At 35.7% G+C, this 20,660-nt stretch overlaps 1 protein-coding gene across 2 annotated transcripts in view; it reads left to right on the top strand.

Annotated features, from left to right (window-relative positions):
- Positions 1–701: 701 nt before the first annotated feature.
- The window catches only part of LOC135154488 (fibropellin-1-like), a 31,754-nt gene continuing 11,795 nt past the window's right edge, over positions 702–20,660 (top strand). The window contains exons 1-6 of one of the 2 annotated variants that reach the window (XM_064100690.1): positions 702–849; positions 1,425–1,482; positions 1,876–2,061; positions 4,416–4,526; positions 11,341–11,451; positions 16,434–16,721. In XM_064100690.1, the coding sequence (XP_063956760.1) occupies positions 847–849; positions 1,425–1,482; positions 1,876–2,061; positions 4,416–4,526; positions 11,341–11,451; positions 16,434–16,721 (757 nt within the window). In that variant the 5' untranslated portion in view covers positions 702–846. The remainder of the gene's footprint in view (positions 850–1,424; positions 1,483–1,875; positions 2,062–4,415; positions 4,527–11,340; positions 11,452–16,433; positions 16,722–20,660) is intronic. The other variant, XM_064100692.1, reaches the window with a different exon arrangement.

Below are 20,660 nucleotides of genomic sequence, written 5' to 3'. Positions count from 1 at the left end.
CAAGTACGCAATAAAAATGAGTATGATATAATAGAACATGAAAAAAAAGTTGATCAGTGTAATCAAGGCCAAAATAAACCATATAAACTTTAAGGTTCGTGTAAATAGAGCTTTATGATATAGTTTACAAGTGTGTAAGACTGTGAGCGCATGTAGGACAGAGGCGTCCCATTCCATGATGTAATCGTCCAAATAACAGCGAAACCATATCTGAGATCCAGTTTAAAAAATTGAATTATTTTTCCCCAAAGAATTATGCTAATATATCAAATTGTCTCTGCACAATATGTGTTTCGATATTGGTTCAATAATGCTGAAAAAAAAACTAAAAGAAAAAAAAAATTATGGTTATCCTCATAATCAGCTAATCTACACATGCGGTGTATTTCACATACTCCATATCATAGCATCAGACATCGAAGCCTTGGGTGATTTGAAGCTGAAAACATGCTTTAACACCTCATTTTCAAAGAGTGTCAAGATGCCTTTATTATTGTGAGTTGTGTATTGTATTGTAATTCACTACTATTGTTCAATTTTTTTTCCAACGCAGATAATTAAAGTGAAAATGTAATTATGACTATTGGTAAAATCGTGGCGTACGATCACGGAGGAGAGCGCGCTGTCGGCTTTTCCTCATGCGGAAAGCCAAAGACCTGTTCTAATCAAATCGTTCAAATTAGGCTGATTATGGTTATTTACATTTCATTACCAATAAAAGAAGAACGCCACAATATTAAATGCGATGTACTTTGGCTCAACTGATAATTCGGTAGAGTCGGGTCGTACTTGAATATCCAGACATAACTATCCAAACTTTAGCGAAGATCTCACTTGTGTATAAGAATGGTTTGTATGACGTCTTTTTCACAATTATAATGTTTTTAGTCCTATTCATTTTTACGCACCTTTGAGCTGGATGCTGGCAGGAAAAATAGTCACACATTTCCACATCTAGACTAGTTCACACACATAATTATGTATCTATACAGACATATGCATGTTTCTCCTTCGTTCTTAACTATTTGAGTTACATTGTATTACATTTTTTCTTATGTTATTGTTACAATTGAGGGATTAATCATTCGACTGTGTTTCTTGCGACAACATTTTAATTATTGAGCAATATTTTTGGAAAATGTAAGCGATACTCATACATGCATTCGATTTGCTTATAGTTGTAAGGCGAATAAATACCTTTATCTCTCATTTCATCAATATTATTCATTGTTATCATATCTTCACCATTTTTATAATTAATAATATTATTAATAATATTAATAATAATAATCAAAACATTCACAGCACATAAATTAAAAAAAAGTTGTTGTACACGATTTCTCACATTAATGTAACACGTGAACTGTACATGTGTAATATTTCACAGTTTGTTAAATTTTCGTTTCTCTTTCTTCCTCTTTAAGCATTATTTAGGGGTGACGGCCTTATCTGTGTTCGTCATACTGAACCACGAGTTTTACGGTAAGACATAACGTTAAACCCTTTCAAACTTACTCGGGGACCATTTTATTTGTACAAATAATGTTGTTATTACTTTGCACAAATGGTAAAAGAGAAAGAGGAATGATTGAAAAATACGCCGGACCTCCTTATTATTTTTTTTTACAAAATGCAACTCTCTTGCGCGGCTTAAGTCCATTAATTGCACTATAAAAAGTTTTTTCTAGATCATGCGTAAAATATCACCTTTATATTTTACAGCTCTTTATAGGCTGAAATCTATTAAAAAAAACAAAAAACAAGGAGAAAGCATACAGACAAAGAAGAGCAAGAAGAAGAAGAAAAAAAAAAGTTACGCCAGTGTCAGTCAGCTTCTTATTTATCCTTCGTTTTTCCCTCATGATTACCCGGAAGCAGGTGTATTCGGTGGCCAAACATGTGGAACAATACCAGACATCGCCTGCCCTCAAACCATTTCCGAGCACACCGGGGAATTAGTGCAGCCTGTTCCCAAGTATCTAACTCGTGATCATCCTGAATATGAAGTCAGAACACCACCGGCGATGAGAGATAAAGTCAACCTATACTGCGCACATCCAGGTAGGCCTACGATTGCTACTTTGACCGAGCACAAAACCCTTGCAACAGGTCGGCTTGTACCAAAAATAGAAGAAATGATCAACAAAAGTTCGGGAACAATTGGACAAGCAATAAATAACGTTATGAATATCTGAATTTCTAAATTACTAATTCTGTTAAAATGGAGATCCTCCTATTGGCAATTGATAATATACCCCCAAACTATTTTTTTTAATCCATTCTTATGATAGTACAAGCTCTTCGTCATTGGCTTTTTACGAAGCCTCAAATAAACTTCCCCCTGGACCAATGAAAACAAGACTATGTCATCTAAAATGGATAGACCTCATAAAAAGAACATTTAAAAGTGATTGAGGAGTTTTTATAAGTATGATACATGTATCACAAATGTTGGTCGCAATCACAAAGGAAGAATGTCCACCTCATTAGCAATCTCAACACTCACATGCTGATTACTTTATTATTTGTTAAATTTTTCTTCAACTTTCATTGATTTCTTTTATCGATTGTACTGCTTTCACACAAATTTCTTGGTCTTCGTTATTACGACAACGAAATAGGAGTCGGTATTTCGAATGTTTTTTTAATCAGAAACTGAAATAAGGTTCGTTATTTTGACGGTTCGTTAATCTGAAAAGTGAAATAATCTGTGACTATCTAATCTAGGGTTTCATAAAGCCGTTCATAAGTTAAGAACGACTGGTGATCCTTTCTTGTGGTAAATGGTATATTGAATTGGCGATGGTTAAGCGCGTATGAAGGGTTCACCAGTCGTTCTTAAAGTTGCTCTGAACTTACGAACAGCTTTATGAAACGGCACCCAGAACATCAAGCGTGGGGGGGGGGGGAACACCGTTTCATTTCCAATTTGTATAAGGATGGGAAGGCAGGGCACGTAACTTGAGGGGCCAAATGGGGGCACTTTTATGTCTAAATGGGCCTTTTTGTGATATTGTCATTTACGTCGTTGTGTGTTTTGCAGTAATTCAGTTGAGCAAAACCTTTTTTTGAAATGAATTCTGATATCTAGGCTTTTACACGGTTAAACTTTCAAATCTGAAGTTCTTAAACCCACTTTTCGGTCAATTATGAGGCTAATTAGGCCATACTGTTAAAATGGCATCCCATGCGAGATGTCGCGAGTGCTAATCGCAAGATCAAACTTTGTGACACTTCAAAAGGAAATAAAAATTAAAAATTCTGCGAAGTTCTCATAATCATGAAAAAGAGCACAAAGCGCTTACCTAGAATAAATTATATTCCAACTTGAAAACTGGACATTTTAAACATTTTTATTACCAGAATAAAAAGTGAGTACATTGCTACAAAAAAAAACTGAGGCGAGCGTGAGCAAAAATGAAAAGGGATTTTCTAACCTGAAATATATTATGTTGTACCTCAAAAAGAGTATTCATTTTCGAAAAATGGCGCATTTCATTTTGAAAAAAGGGCATTTTCCCTTTTGAAAATAGCATTTTTTTCCTACGGGGAATTTTTGTTTTATCATAACCAGCAGAAGCTTTAAAAATCGCACTATCAGGCAGCAATTGCTCAGAGAAAATAAGATTTTTGATCCAAGCGCCAATTTTAAATGCAATAAATTAATTTTACCACAACATACACATGTATCAACCTCTGTTGGAACTGTTGCTGAAAAATGTCTAGTTGTTCTTCAATGTTTTAATTTAACTGGTTTATGATCAAGTTGTTATTTTGATTTGTATATGCTATGTACATGTAACTATAAGAAAATTTATTGGGAGGCTGCACTCTACAAGATCCGCTTTTTAGCAGCCTCCTCCATTTCCAACCTGATATGTAATAATCTTGAATATATTTTTTGTACAGGGATACGAACCTTTCAATTTTGGGCTCACGAACTTTTAGATTAACGAACATTATTTCGTTTTTTGACTAAGGAACCTTCGGATAAACGAGACTCGTGAAACTTCCAAGCAATCTGCAAAAAAAGATACATTGTGTCAAAGAAACTCTGGCATCTCGTGTTCTAGTTGACTCTACGGTAAATTTTGACAGAATGAAGGACAATTACTTTTTCAATTAACCTGCCGTTTTCTGTTCACTTTTTGCGATTCAAATACTACTTTGGCTATTTTCAAATAGCCTTAACTCAAGACTATTTGTTGGAAATGGGGTGGTTGCTGACAGATGTTGGTTGATATTATTATTAGTTGGTCTCTAATCACGAAATTATACGCTAATTGTATTCTCTGTATTATATCAAAAGGTTTATGTCAATACTTTGAGACTACACACAGCGTTTGTACAAAAATTATAATTTCGGGCCCCTTAATGCTGGTTTACGTTACTTTCGGCATGTTCTTTTTTAATAGCTTGTAACTCAAACCCGTGCCTTAACGAAGGAACGTGTATAGAGGAACTATTTGGATATAGCTGCTCTTGTGTCCGAGGATACGGTGGGACACATTGCGAAGAAAATATCGGTAAGTTTATTGCAGTGTTGCATTTGCGTCATTCGTAGTTTTAGCTCTCGCCCTAAGTCATCATCTTCTTTTGCTGTTTTATTTTATTCTTCTTTTTCTTCTTCTTCTTAATATTATTGTTATTTTGCTTCTTTTTCTTCCTCATGAATCAATATAAATTGAATTTGAATTGATAGCGAGTTATAATGATGAAGCTAATGATACAAAGTAAGTCACTGCCGTAAAGATGGATGGGTTTTGGAGCTCTATATACCTCCCCCCCAAAAAAAAAAAAAAATAAGTACATAAATAAATAATAGAAAAAATCACTACTAAGAAAGAAAAAGACAAAGGAAAGGAGATAAATAAAATTGAAAGAGTTAAAATGTAGTATCCTTTCCTAAATGAGATGCTTTACAAAAAGTCAATATTTGTGTTGTTCGCTTCGTTCACTCGCATTCCTAAAAAAATACAATATGTCTGACTCCGTCAGGGTTTCATGTTCTCACTATGCCACTGAGTATTGCGGTAAGGAGAATTTGAGCTTATCGAAACGCAATGCTAATCCATCTAAACCTACCCTTTAAAAAATAGAACAATTTAGTCTCTGTAACATCATCAGACAAATATGATGGAAGAGCCGTGGTGTAGTCGTTCTGACCCTAGCCTTGTAAACAGAGGGTCGTGTGTTCGAATCCCACCGCGGTCTATCGTCCGTTTGCAAGGCGTTAATCAACAATTTGCCACTCTCGACCCAAGTGCTAAATGGGTACCCGGTAGGATGCGAAAGATATTGTATGTTTGAATTTGCCAGCGCCATAATGAGGCTGCGATGAGAGCAAGGAATGCTCCCCATGGAGTGGAAATTGTGTACTTTTTGTGCGGGATTGAAATGAATAAAATGACCGGGGTAATAATATCCTATAAATTTGATATTGTTAATATCATTATTAAATGGCATCCTTTAAGGGTGATTCTTTGTGCTCCTTTTGGCCCGATCGGTGCAAAATTGCAGTTACATACCTTTAAGGGTGCCAATAAAACAAACAAACGAAGGTACAGGGCCCCGTTGCATGAAAGTTATTATAATTGTGGCTCTACCATCAGATGATAACTACACTAGTAATGATGGTCAACAGCCAATCAAAATCAAAGATCATATAAAAGTTACCATTAGATGACAAAGTTACAATAACATTAACTTTTATGCAGTGGGGAACAGAGTTAGACTAACGTTTTAGTACAGGGTCAGTAAAGTGAATTAAATTAATATACTGGGGGAATTCAAGTTTATTGTTGATCTATTGGTGTTGGTGTAAGGTAAATTTTTACACGAGTATAAAAGTAAAAAGGCCACTCGCTATTTTATGATATGTCAATAATGAGATCTGGATCAATTTTACAAACTCAGAATAGATTTTGGAGCCAGGGGAAGCAAACTAAATTGCAACACTAGCACCAACACTAATGCCAACACCGGACTTCAAATCAAACATTGTTAGATAACTTTTTTTTAATGATTTCGGAACGGAAAAAAATATACATATTGAGTGAAAATGGAAAGTATTTTTTTTAATTTAAAACAGACAAACGGTTAATTTTTCCGTTTTACTGTTTGTAATATTTTAATTATTAGTTTTTCCTTTGTAAATACAAAATATTTATTGGAACGTTGTGGCCCAGTGGATAAGTCTTCTGACTTTGAAACAGAGGGTCGTGGGTTCGAATCCCAGCCATGGCGTAATTTCCTTCAGGAAGAAATTTATCAACATCGTGCTGCACTCGACCCAGGTGAGGTAAATGGGTACCCGGCAGGATGCCTTGAATGCATGAGCGCTGAATGGCAGCTCGAGCTAAAACCGGGGTAATATTGATATCAACAACGTGCCTCGGAATATAATATTTCTAGATAGATGGCGCTATATAAATGCCTATTATTATCATTATTATTATTATTATTATTTTATGTTATTGCTTGACCTGCAAATATTTAACTTATTATTCATATTTTTTTAATTCGGTTTAAACATAAATAAATGTACACGATACAAATGTGCAAGGACCAAACTGACCATGCTTACAATAACATGAATAAGTAAAACTTACTGAAAATCAAGCAAGTAAAATATAAATGCATTTAATAAAAAGAATTACTATTAACGTTTTTAACGAAAACCAGTATAAGGGCAGAATAGTTATCATAGAAGTTATCAGATTGAATATCGATAGGGGCGTGTTGAGGGGCATTTTGAAACTATTTTGTCAAAGTTCTAAATGTCTAGTAAAAAATCTAGTCTTGATTAAATGTTCACCACTTATAAACCTGAACAATATATATATATATATATATATATATTTATATAATCATAAATGGTTTGGTAAAAGGAACATATATATATCAGCACGGGGGTGGTCAATTGTTTGGACCAAAAAAAAGATGGTAAATACCCCTTTTGGGGCTGGGGCGGGGCAAAAAAAAGCCATCCGCAGCTATCGAGCCAGTTTTTTTGGAATATGGGGGGCACTTATTTTACATTAAATTCATATTTGTATTTATACTGATGTGGACTGAGCTTTCTCCAATAAGGAGGGTGGGTGATTTCATTTACATTTTCCCCGATCGGCTGCTCAATGCTGATTTTTTTTTCTTTTAAGGGTTAGTCCGAAGAGTGATCTCTTAGCTTTATCCTTATAAACAAGATTGAATAATTCGAACGCGAGAAGCGAGCAAAATTTTATAGGAATGTCAGGAATTTGGTCCTAAAATTTAAACATTCTGACCAATGTTATGAACAAGACGCATATGGAACTAACTTATTTATTTGAGCTCGAAGTGCAAGCTGATATTTTTGATAAACTGTCATAAAGAGGGATTTTAAGCAGTTTGTTCGAATTCATATAAAAGTAGGCTTATACATACTAATGGAAATAATGCGAGCACGCAGCGCCAGCTGATAATTTTTCATGATCAGACCTGAAAAGGAATATTTTAGAATTACACGGAATACATGCATAAAATAAGTGCTTCAAACGAACCTTATTTCATTTTTGGATTAACGAACCTTATTTCGTTTTCTGACTAACGAACCTTCAGAATTACGAACCTCATTTCGTTTTCGGACTAACGAACCTTCGGAAGTACAAGCCTTATTTCGTTTTTGGACTAACGAACCTTCGGAATTATGAACCTTATTTCGTTTTCGGAATAACGAACCTTCGAAATGGCGAACCTTTGCAATTACGAACCTTCGGAAAAACAAACCTTCGGAATATTCGAAACTTCGGAATAAGGAAGCGTCGGAATTACAAGTGTATGCGAGTTCTGGCTCCGCCTCTTTCGCAAAAGGTTCGGTCTTCAATATTCCGTTTGGCTTACGAAAAAGGAATTATCTAATCGTACCTTGACGGCGGTGCGATCAGAAAAAGCGTGTTTCTGATTTCGAAACCGAAAAGGGAAACGAGAAGGTGCGCTTAATTTTCTGTTTCATTCAGGCAAAACAGAAAAAGAAAACGACATTTTCAATTCAATTAGAACATGCCAAAACAGTCAAACGGAAAAATGAACGCGTTTTTATGTTTTTTCCGTTTTTACATACATGTATTTCATTCTTGAATCAAAATATTAAAAAAATTGCCGTTTTTTCTGTTTTAGATCTCGAAAATAGAATCAATTTTCACTCAATATTTCGTTTTTTTTTTTTTTTTTTTTCCTTTGGAAATCAGAAAAACGAATTATCTAAAAGTACCTGGATTGAATTATTATCGAGTGCCATCTTAACATTCCAGTGTCACAAAGTGTAGTTGCCATTGAAGGGGTTTCTCTGCCTTTGGCATTTGAAACCAATATAAGACGCCCAAAAATATATTTTTTTAGATTTGCATTGAGTTTGAAAAAACACATTCTAAGCGCTTAAATATATAACTTTCAAAATACATCAGTAAAATTGTAAAGATAGATCAAGAATAACCTAAACAAGTACATGAAGTCTGTAATAGAAGCTAATCTACTGTAGAGCTTAAGGAATAAAACTATGTTTGAAGTTCGGAGCTAACTGGAGAATAAGATTTGCACAATGTTCATATCTCAATGATTGTGTCAAAGAAACTCTCGTATCTTGTTTTCTTGTCAACTTCTTGATGTGAAATTTTGACAATAGGACAATATCACTCTTTTAGCATAACCTAGCATGATTTATACCTTTTTGGGGCAATCTAAATTACTATATTGGCTATTTTCAAAAACCTTACCAGATGACCTTTTGTTGGTTTTTGAGTGGCTTGTTCACATTTCTATCTTCATGTTCTCTTTGAATTGATTTTGAAAAAAAGCACATTCTAAGCCGTAATATATATATATATATATATATATATATATATATATATATATATATAATTGGACAGCAAAAGAAAGTACCCACCCCTGTCAAAGGCCGCACACAAAAATTCACGACATAAATATAAACAATTTTTGTACACAGTTGTGCTACAATACCCCTTACTAATCACATGCACATAAGCAATAGAATATCTTCATAACAAAGAAGAACTTGACATGCAAAGCATCTTTGTCTCTGAATCAAAAGTCCCACACAAAAGCACTTTCAACCGAGCACAAATGGCCACTGAATGGACAACATTTTTTATTTTTAACAACCAATATGTCAAAGTGAACACCTGTTTGTCAAAAATGATGCTCATGAGTGTGCTCTGCATGTAGGGATGCTCTCCTTCCTGATTATGCAAATTCTCAGAATGAAATCAGTTAGCTGTTTTAGACTTAACAGTACTTTACTCTGGTCTAAGCAAGCTTCCATCAGGAAAATCATGCCACGTTTGACACATGAACAACGATTAGGGGCCATTGGGATGCTTGAGGCAGGTGAAAGTCATCGAGCAATTGCAAGACGTGTTGGTTGTTCGCACAGAGCAATTTCTCAACTGGCCACACGGTATCAGGAAACTGAAAATGTAAGTGACAGACAAAGAAGGGGAAAGCCTCGGGTCACAACCCCTAATCAGGACAGGTGGATTCTCATTCGACATCTTCGAGATAGTTTTCGTCCAGCTACCCAAACAGCTGCAGAAACAGTGGGCCAAAATAATAACCCTATCAGTGCTGACATTGTGAGACGTCGCTTGAGGGAGCAGGACCTGGTATCAAGACGGCCTTGCAGAGGTCAGGAGTTGACCGCTATCCATAGAAGGAATAGACTGAGGTGATGCAGAGAGCATAGCCGCTGGACCAGAAGACAATGGAATGCAGTATTGTTTTCATATGAATCCAGGTTCTGCGTCAATACAAGTGATGGACAGGAGCGTGTGTGGCGCAGAGCAGGAGAGCGATATGCAGAATGTTGCATTCGTGAAGTTGATCGGTGGGGTGGACCTTCTGTGATGGTGTAGGCAGGCATATCAGCCAACCATATGACTCATCTGGTTATCCTGGCAGGTAATCTGACAGCTCAGCGCTATTTTGATGAAGTATTGAGACCCCATCTGCTCCCTTTCCTGCAGGCACATCCTTTCACCAGGACAATGCAAGACCCCATACAGCACGGTTCACAACCAACTTCCTTCAGGAGCAGGACATTGACGTCATCCCATGGTGTGCATGCTCTCCTGACCTCAATCCCATTGATCATCTGTGGGATGAACTTGGCAGACGGGTGAGATCAAGGGAACAGCCTCCTACCAATCGGCAAACATTGATCCAAGCTCTGCAGGAGGAATGGACAGAGCTTCCCCAGGACTACGCCAGACAACTTGCCCAAAGCATGCGTCAGAGATGCCTGGAATGTGTCCAGGCACGAGGAGGACATACACATTATTGAACATTGTTGTTTGTGTCTGGTTTATTTATCCTTTGACATTGACTTTTGTGTAAAACCTGGACGGCTCATTCTGTTACATTTTGTGACTTTTGATTCAGTAACCAAGATGATGTACATGTCATTTCATGGAAGAACAGTATAGTCATGTCGACTAAACTGAAAATGGGCTATCCATCCGTTTTGCATTTGAATTTTTGTTTTTTATACGGAAAATAAATACTATACTACTATACTATACTATTTCTTGGTAATAAAGATAATCACTTCCTGTTGGGTATGTGATTACTGATGGATATTGCACCATACCTGTGTACTAAATTGTTTATTTCTATGGGGTGAATTTGTGTGTGCAGCCTTTGAAAGAAGTGGGTACTTTCTTTTGCTGTATGTATATATATATATATATATATATTATATACATATGTCAAAATAGATCAGCGATACTTAATAGATAGACCTTGAATAACCTATAAACGAGTTCTTGATTAAATGCAAAATAAGCCGAGCCAGAGCTTAAAGGAGAAAACTAAGTTTTAAGTTCAGGGCTTACTTAGGCAGAAGATTTGCTCATTGTGCACATCTCATGAAACTTCCAAGCAATCTGCAAAAAAAAAAATATTGTGTCAAAGAAACTATCTTGTGTTCGAGTCATCTCAACGGTAAACTTTGACAGTATTAATGACAATTACTCTTTCAAATAACCTGACATTTTGCGTTCGTTTTTTGCAATTCAAATTACTATTTTGGCTATTTTCAAACAGCCTTAACTCAAGACTATTTGTTGGAAATGGGGTGGTTGCTGACAGATGTTGGTTGATATTAATATTAGTTGGTCTCTGATAACGAAATTATACGCGAATTGTATTTTCTGTATTATATCAAAAGGTTTATGTCAATACTGTTTTTTAACACAGTCAGTGTGAGACTACACACCGTTTGTATACAATTTCGTGCCCCTTTATACTGTTTTACATTTCTTTCTTCATGTTCTTTTTTTTTGAAAGCTTGTAACTCAAACCCGTGCCTTAACGGAGGAACGTGTACGGAGAAACTAGTTGGATATAGCTGCTCGTGTGTCCAAGGATACGGTGGGACACATTGCGAAGAAAATTTAAGTAGGTTTATTGCAGTGATGCATTTTGCGTCATTTCATAGTTTTAGCTCTCGTCCTTACTAGTAATTATCTCCTCTTGCTGCTTCCTCTATTTTTTCTTCTCCTTCTTCCTCCATGTCCTCCTCCTCTTCTTCTTTCTCTTCTTCATCCTCTTCTCCTTCTTTCTCCCCTGGGCCTTGGAGTTGTAAAATAGGCCAAGTTATATACATAAAGTCTTATGATATCTTAAAGATGCAAGGAATCATAAGTATCAGCGACCCTATAATATTATAAATAATGATATATTATGATTCCATGAATTCATTTTTGATAGGTCAAGATGACCGAAAATTTCCCATAAAGAAGCGGGTATGAAAGGAAGCATCGTTTATATTAACTATGAATTTACTCTGATGATACGTGTAGGTTTATGTAGCAGTAGTAAAGTGGAGTGGAGGGTACGCGAACCATCACCCGAGGTAACTTCACGCAAAGTTCGCGAAGATAGACATAATGGATGCCTGTGTAAACCACGTATTCAGTGTAAGTGGTTCTGATCAACGAACGCAGAGGTCGTGAACACCAGAACATTGAATTTGCGCTAGATACTTCACAGATTTGGGCTTTGAGAATATTATTTTGCTGAAATCATGTCGGGGCAATGCCTGAATATTGCGTGAATAGCGCACGTATCCACCTTGCTAGGTGCTCAAGGCGCTCCTATATTACCCCGGCTAAGCTAGTCTACCGATTTCGATGCGCTCAGCTTTTTGAGGTATTACTTCCTGCCGGTTCCCATTTACCTCACTTTAATTGAGTGCAACATAATCATACACAATCAATGCGGAAACATGTCGCAACTATGTCCTGAATGCGTCAAGTGCGTGCACTGATACAGTCCTGCACTGAAACGCATCAATACAAGGCAATAAGCAACACAAATATTATAACATGCAGCACTTAGTGAAGGCTTCCAAGAAACTATACTTTTACCACTCAAATTGTATCAGGGCATTTTCTGTCATTTTTAATATAACCTTACATATTAAATAACTTTGTGACGAGATCAAATCGAAACAATCTTGTTGTCAGTCACATTGCTCGGAAATTAATTGAATTGTAAAGATGTGTGAAAAATAATAAGCTATAGAAGAATGAAATGATAATGTTAATATAATCCCCCGTATATGCATATTTTCATTTAAACAAAATGATTCAAACAATTGATCAATAAATATTTTGAAATACAAACGTGCAAAATAAAAACAGATTAAGCTTTCAAAATGTACGAGATGCACAGAAACTGGTTATCTTGATCAGGGAGGTATTGCAGGTGTTAGAATCTACTCCCTACTTCCTATAACAGATCTAAACTACTCCAACTGCGTACGGCTATGATTATGTATGTAAAGATCTCATCTGAATAGCGTCTGGTTGAAGTAAAATTTCTACCACTATATATATATATATATATATATATATATATATATTTATATATATATATATATATATATATATATATAAATATATATATATATATATATATATATATGTATATATATATATTTATATATATGTATATATATATATATATATATATATATATATATTAATGAGGCAAAGTGGTATTGCATTGTACTTAGTTCTTCTTCAGGAATACAATAAAGCTCACAGTGACAAGAACTGAAATAATAACATTTATGATTATAGTAGTCATGGGACCGCGCACAAAACAGCATCACCATCATAATAATAAAAAGTATATTGGAGGCGCAGGCTGTAAAATTTATCGCGTGAGGACATCATTGATATGTCACAATCACTTATTATGACGCCACCACAATCATGAAAGTGCAAGAATATAATGGACAAAGGCTTATTTTTCAAGAAAATAAATTACGATAAAGGGAGGTGACAATGACCTCCCAAATCACTCTGTCTTGAAATAAACTGTTGATATGTATGGAGGAGAGTAGAGCAATAATAATAATAATAAACCTCTGAGAAATTCCTGAAATTATTTATAAAAATTGTATTTGTCCAGCCAAGACAGATCCTTTTTTAGGCCATACTGAAAACTTTGGCTATGAATAATGGCTCAAAGTTCAGCGAGTTTCCTCTCTTCCGCGGATTAATACCAAGTCTGTAGAATTATTTAAAAAAAAACTGAAAACATACTTGTACAATGCTGCATACACATGATTAACCAATATCATTTTTCACCTCTATTTACGCTACTTTTTTCTAACAACTTTGTCCTTACAACTTCAACAGAGACAGCGGGATCGACATCCCCGACTTCTGGATGCGAACCATCAGACAGCACAATACCCCCTTGCCTGGCAGTGCACGCCGACCCGATCGTTCCCGGCCCCGAACGAGGGACCGCTCAGCTAGTCAGCCCCCGCCCACGGGAAACTAGCGAGCCCGCCATTTTTGTCTAATATGCATATCGCCGACCCACGGCGTATTTGCATATACCCCCGGCTTATTTGCATATACGGATTACCGGCCGCACCGCATACCGACGCAACGGATCAATGCCCACCTATTGTTCTCGCGTTCGTGCGTACGGTCCTGGAGATTAGTATAAATAGAGTACGTTATCAGATAATTTTCGTCACTTGATAAAGAGTTGCAGCGGCACTCGAAAGCTCGTGAACTTGTAAGCCAGTGAACACTTTTTGCGAGAGTGATCACGAATTTCCTTGTTGACCATAGTAGATTGCGAGACAAATGAATACCCTCTAGCGATTATATATATATATATATATATATATATATATATATATATATATATATATATATATATATATATATATACATATATATATATATATATATATATATTTATATATATTTCACATGGCACTAATATGCTTTTCACACTGCACTTTTTGTCCTAAATTGGTGTGGCTAAGGGGGGGGGGGGTTAAGCTTAGCCCACTTCGTTTTCACACTACGTTTTAGCAAAGTGGGCTAGCACGGTAAATAGAACGGTACTATCTGGCCTTGCAAAAAAGCAGGGTTAGCCGGCTTATTATGGTGCTAGCACCACAATTGCGGTGCTAAGAGATGCAGTGTGAAAACGAAACAGGGCTAAGGAAAGTGGGGCTAAGCATTAGCCAATCACAGAAGTCGAATTGCACATTAATCATGCTCTGTATGGTAAAATCATCAATATTCATGAGCTGAGGGATAGTCCGGGGTTAGGGCATTTACCACGGTTGAGCAGATAATATGGGGTTAAGAAAGACAATGTGAATCGAAAAAAAAAGATAGTATGGGGTTCAGGATAGTCCGGGGTTAAGGAAATGCAATGTGAAAAGCATATTCGTGTGACTTTGATCACCTCGATCATACGAGTCCAAGGCATATTCTCGAAATATATATATTTAAATATATATATTTGAATATATATATATATATATATATATATATATATATATATATATATTATTTAATTTGATTTGTATGTCTCAATGTACATGTAGAGATTTTTAGCAGCTCTGTAAGATGATTTTAGAGAAAAGTAGAAATTCCCATTAAAAGTCAACTAAAATTGGGGAAAAAACTTTTTTTTCAAAAGGGGTTAAGTCAATTTCAGTTTGGTTGCAAAAGAGGTTAAGTCCAAAGAGATTTTTTTTGGGAAAGAATATCGTTATATAAAGACAGGTAGATTTCTTTTATACCCAACTTTATGTTCTCATAAACATGACAATTTAGTTTCTCGTTAAAAAATATTGCAATAAATCAGAATAAGTGAGAATATTGCAATAAGTGAGAATAAAATGATGTTTTTTCTCGGAATGGTCAAAAGTGGACATAACCTCTTTTGAAACTAAACTCTCCATATATAAAACACAATATATATGTTTACATAAAAACACAATACGAATATTTGCAATATTGGAGAATTAGAAACATTTTCTTGGAGTGGACGTAACCCTTTTGTAACCAAAATCTTATGAAGAATTCATTTGTCAATAAGGGGTTAGGTTCCGTTTTCATGAATTTTATTGTTTTCTGACTCTAAATCTCTAAATGCTTTATTCGCTCTGGTGATACCAAATAAAAATTTTAAATTCAAATAAAAATGTGAATGAAAGTGACCAAAAAAAATCACTTTTTAGTCAAAATGTAATGGATTTTTTTCAGTTTGCTTGCAAAAGATATATTTTTTTTAAATGTATAGAGAAAAATGAAGAGGGGTTGATTAAATCTCATACATTCGTAATTCCGAAGCTTCGTTAGTCCGAAGGTTCGTAAATCCGAAGGTTCGTATTTCCAAAGGTTCGTAAATCCGAAGGTTCGTTAGTCCGAAAACGAAATGAGGTTCGTAATTCCGAAGGTTTGTTAGTCCGAAAACGAAGTGAGGTTCGTTATTACGAAGGTTCGTTAATCCGAAAACGAAATGAGGTTCGTAATTCCGAAGGTTCGTTAGTCCGAAAACTAGTGATTAACAAACCTTATTTCGTTTTCGGACTAGTGAACCTTCGGAACAACGAACCTTATTTCGTTTTCGGATTGACGAACCTTCGGAACATCGAACCTTATTTCGTTTTCGGATTATCGAACCTTCGGAATAACGCCACAAATGTTCGGATTAACGAACCGTTTTACGTTTTTGGATTAACGAACATCGAGGCATAGGCAATTTACGTTTTTCGGAATTACGAAGTGTAAACGATTTCATTTATACTCAGTTTTATGTTCACATGATAGGGTAGTACATCATGGCAATTTAATTTCTCATAAGAATATTACAATTAGTGAGAATAAAAAACAGGTTTTTTCTCGGAATGGTCAAACGTTAACCCCTTTTGCAAATAAACCCTTAATGTATAAACCACAATATATATAAAATACATACACAATATAAAGAATATTATCTCCACTCTACTTTCTAATAGAGAATTGTAAATTAAGTTTCTTCAAAAATACATTCTCCCTGTTTGAAAATCGATGAGGCGGAACTCTTGTTTTTTTTTTTTTTTTTTATAGTATGCCCTGACGGGTGGTTGTACGCGACCACAAAGTGTTTCAAAGTCCGCTATTCAGCAAACTCACTTACTTTCGGCCAAGCTCGTGTAAGCTGCTCTTCTCTTCCCCTTGTCACCTTGGGTAATGGGAAGACGACCGGTCCTTCCATGATTTACATTGAGAGCATCGAAGAGTTCGACAAAATAAGACATCTCTTGGACGGGAGTTACCTCTGGAATCACTGCAAAAGAGAGAATGGACAGTGGAAATGCTACAGAAATCGAAATGGGGACTTAAGTTCCTACCGAAGTAAGCTTTCACAATAATAGTATCATTATGATAATAATAATAGAATGATAATGATAATGATAATAATATTTTACTGTGCATGACGAATAATACAGAGCATTACTAAGAAGATGCTATCTTCAACATATTAACTGTGGATGAATCCCTTATGATAGAGAGTCGCATTGTGTTCCATACTTAAAGGACAAGTCCACCCCAACAAAAAAAGTTGATTTGAATAAAAAGAGAAAAATCCAAGTAATTTCCGATTTAAACGTTCAATCGGTTATAGAATACTTTCGGCTTCTTAAAGGTCAAGTCCACCCCAGAAAAATGCTGACTTGAATAAGAGAAAAATCAAACAACCATAACACTGAAAATTTCATCAGAATCGGATGAAAAATAATAAAGTTATGAAATTTTAAAGTTTTGCTTAATTTAACAAAAAAACTATATGCACATCCTGGCTGGTATTCCAATGAGGAGACTATGACGTCATCCACTCACTATTTCTTTTGTATTTTATTATATGAAATATGAAATATTCTAATTTTCTCCTCATTGTCAAGTGATACAACGATTTATTCCTCCCTGAACATGTGGAATTAGCATTGTTTAATACTATATGGTTTAGTCAAGTTGGTCCTTATTGTCAAATCTAAAAAAATGAAATATTGTTCAATTCAAACAATAAAAAACAAAAGAAATAATGAGTGATGGACATCATCGACTGACTCACCTAGTTGTGAATATTACTGTTTTGTGAAAAATAAGCAAAACTTTAAAATGTCATAACTTTCTTATTTTACATCCGATTTTGATGAAATTTTTAGCACTATGCTTGTTTGATTTTTCTCTTATTCAAGTCAGCATTTTCCTGGGGTAGACTTGACCTTTAAGAAGCCGAATGTATTCTATAACCGATTGAACTTTAAATCGGAAATTACTTTATCACATTTTGGTCTTGGGTTCAAAATCTACACTGTAATTTTATGACCTCATGTCGTGATCCTCTAGGGCCACAAAGTGGTGGCATTTTTAACGCCGGGAGGGGGGGGGGGGCACTTACATTGCCGATCGGATACCATGCGCGACCAAAAAAAAAACATGTAAAAAGGATGTCTTTTTCAAGGTAGGGCACGCTACGTACGTAATATAATAAGGGTGTCAAAAGCAATCAAATAATGAATGGAAAGCTCCGTGTTTAGGGTAAAATTTGCGACGTTATAACAATTTAAGACGAAAGTGTTTTATAAATAAAGGATGTAATTTTTGCCCCAACAGACAACGCTACGTGTTTAGACTACGATTTGCGCGAGGTGTGAGAGGTTAGGCCGTATATGTAGGAAAAGGTAAAACCAAGGAGCTTCCAAGCTCCTTGGTAAAACCGACGTCCGTGACATAACACTTACAATATTGCTGTACTTGTTTAGGTGTTCAGTTCAGGGATTACTTGCCAAGATTATCGTTTTGTTTCCAATACTTGTTAAGGGTAGGGTTTTACACGCCAGTACTTGTTAAAGGGTGCATTTTCAGAATATGGAAAATACTTGTTTAGGGTGCTTTTCGAGATCCCATAGTCGCACATGGTATCCACTCGTCAATGGAACAGCCCCTGTTACACCCTCCACTGGCGTAAATCCGTGTTGATGGGTGGGGGGGATGACTGAAATATTTTGGAATTTTTTTGCAATCATGTTTTTAGATATGCAAGGAATTGTCATTGATATGTCCACAGTAGCGTACCGTGGGTCGCGGCATCGGGGGGCACCAGCAAATTTTTTGAATCACTGAGTGAGTGCGCTCAGTTGCCAGTTAATCTGACCAAATAGAGACATTTTAAGGACAATGTCATTAACGGATATGTATCTCACTGATCAAATAATGCGAGCGCGAAGCCCAAGCTGAATTTTTTTCATATTCACACCTAGAAAGGGACATTATAATCAAATTTGTGTAATTATGATAGGTACCTGTCTCGCTAAACAATGCGAACGCGAAGCGCGAGCTGAAAATTTAGATAGTTCAGACCTGAAGTGGGGCATTTAAGGTTTCTTTTTTTTTTAAGGACAATGTCATTAACGGATATGTATCTCACTGATCAAATAATGCGAGCGCGAAGCGCAAGCTGAATTTTTTTCATATTCACACCTAGAAAGGGACATTATAATCAAATTTGTGTAATTATGATAGGTACCTGTCTCGCTAAACAATGCGAACGCGAAGCGCGAGCTGAAAATTTAGATAGTTCAGACCTGAAGTGGGGCATTTAAGGTTTCTTTGTAGGAATTAACTAGGACCATACGTATTTCATAAACCAAATGATGCGAGCGCGAAGCGCGAGCTGAAAATTTTTGATATTCAGATCAGAAAAAGGGACATTTTAAGGACTGATTTGGGGAATTCATGAAGAGCAGACATATCTCACCAATCCACTAATGCGAACGTAATCACGGACATGAAATGTTTCATATATACGAAGACCTTAACATGGGGCAATCACTTTTTGAGACATGAAAAAGAAGCATATATGTCACTACATAAAACAATGATAACTCAAGTGCTAGGAAACATATTTGGTTTGTATTGACTTGAAAACGGGATGTTTTAGTACAACAGGATTATATATCTCGTTAAACAGACAGTGCGAGCACCAGAAACAATGAATACGTAGGCCCTGGGCAAATCATAAAGTTATGATAAAAATGTTTCTTATGTAATGTAACATAACATAATTATGATATAATATAATATTATAATGATGAATAATATTTTCTTCTTTCACTATGTTTCTCTTCCTTTCTCCCTCTTTTCTCCTTTTCCTTCCCCCTTTCCCCGTTTTTTTTTTCTGGTCAGCCAATGGGAAGGGGATGTGCCCCCATGTCCCCCGTAGTTACGCCACTGTATGTCCATATGGAAAATACCCCTCGAATATTATTATTTTTTTTACCCCATGATTGTTTAATGGTTTTATTAGAGATTACATTCATTTTTTTTTTTTTTTGACATTCCATCTTAATCCCTTCCAAAGACCCTAACATTGATGAATTGGAAGAAACGGGGGTTTACTTTCAATGTTAAAATAAGGACATAAGTATTTCGTTTGGAAATGGTGAAATGGCTTTTTATTTGCATTTTATGATTCAATAATATTGTTTTATTTGTTAAGCGGTATTTTAGGAAAAATTTTCACTAATAAAACATTTATCTCTTGTGTTTTTTTTTTCATTTCTTTCGTAAAAAGTGGGGGATGTTTGTACAGGCCATCACCCCCTCCTCGAAAAGTGGAGGGGGGGGGATATATCCCCCCCCCCGGGATTTACGCCAGTGACACCCACAAATGTAATAACGCCAACAAACGTAATAACGCCCACAAATGTTATAACACTTTACCCACAAATATAATAATTTCACCCACAAATGTAATAATGCACTTTACCCACAAATTTAATAATTTTTGATCGCCCACAAATGTAATGATGACTTTACCCACAAATGTAATAAATTTGGAGGGATTTTTGGCGAATTCGTTCTAAACTAAACTTTCATATAGCCCAAAAGTGCAAAGTCTTTTTTCCAGACCCGGTAAGTCCAAACTAAGATACCATAATGATATTCCAGTGGAATAAAAATGAGAATCGAGCTTAGTCTTTTCTCCAGACCCAGTTAATTAAAACTGGTGGAATAAATGTCTTTTTTTTTTTTACTTATATGGCGCGTATTGAGAATATATGCGCTAAGAGTTAATTGAGAATCAAGCGTAGTCTTTTCTCCAGACCCGGCTACTTAATACTAAAAACTAAAACCCTATAGTAATGCGTTCATATAGCGAAAAAAGTTCAAAGTCTTTTTTCCAGACCCGGTTATTTCAAAAATTTTAATGTAAGTCCTAAATCTTTTTTCCAGACCCGGGCCCTGTTGCAGAAGGAGTTGCAATCAAACGCAACTCAAAAAATCTTG

Source organism: Lytechinus pictus, chromosome 6 (genome assembly GCF_037042905.1).
Source record: "Lytechinus pictus isolate F3 Inbred chromosome 6, Lp3.0, whole genome shotgun sequence".
Lineage (NCBI taxonomy): Eukaryota > Metazoa > Echinodermata > Echinoidea > Temnopleuroida > Toxopneustidae > Lytechinus > Lytechinus pictus.
This window is presented reverse-complemented; position numbering and strand designations above follow the sequence as displayed.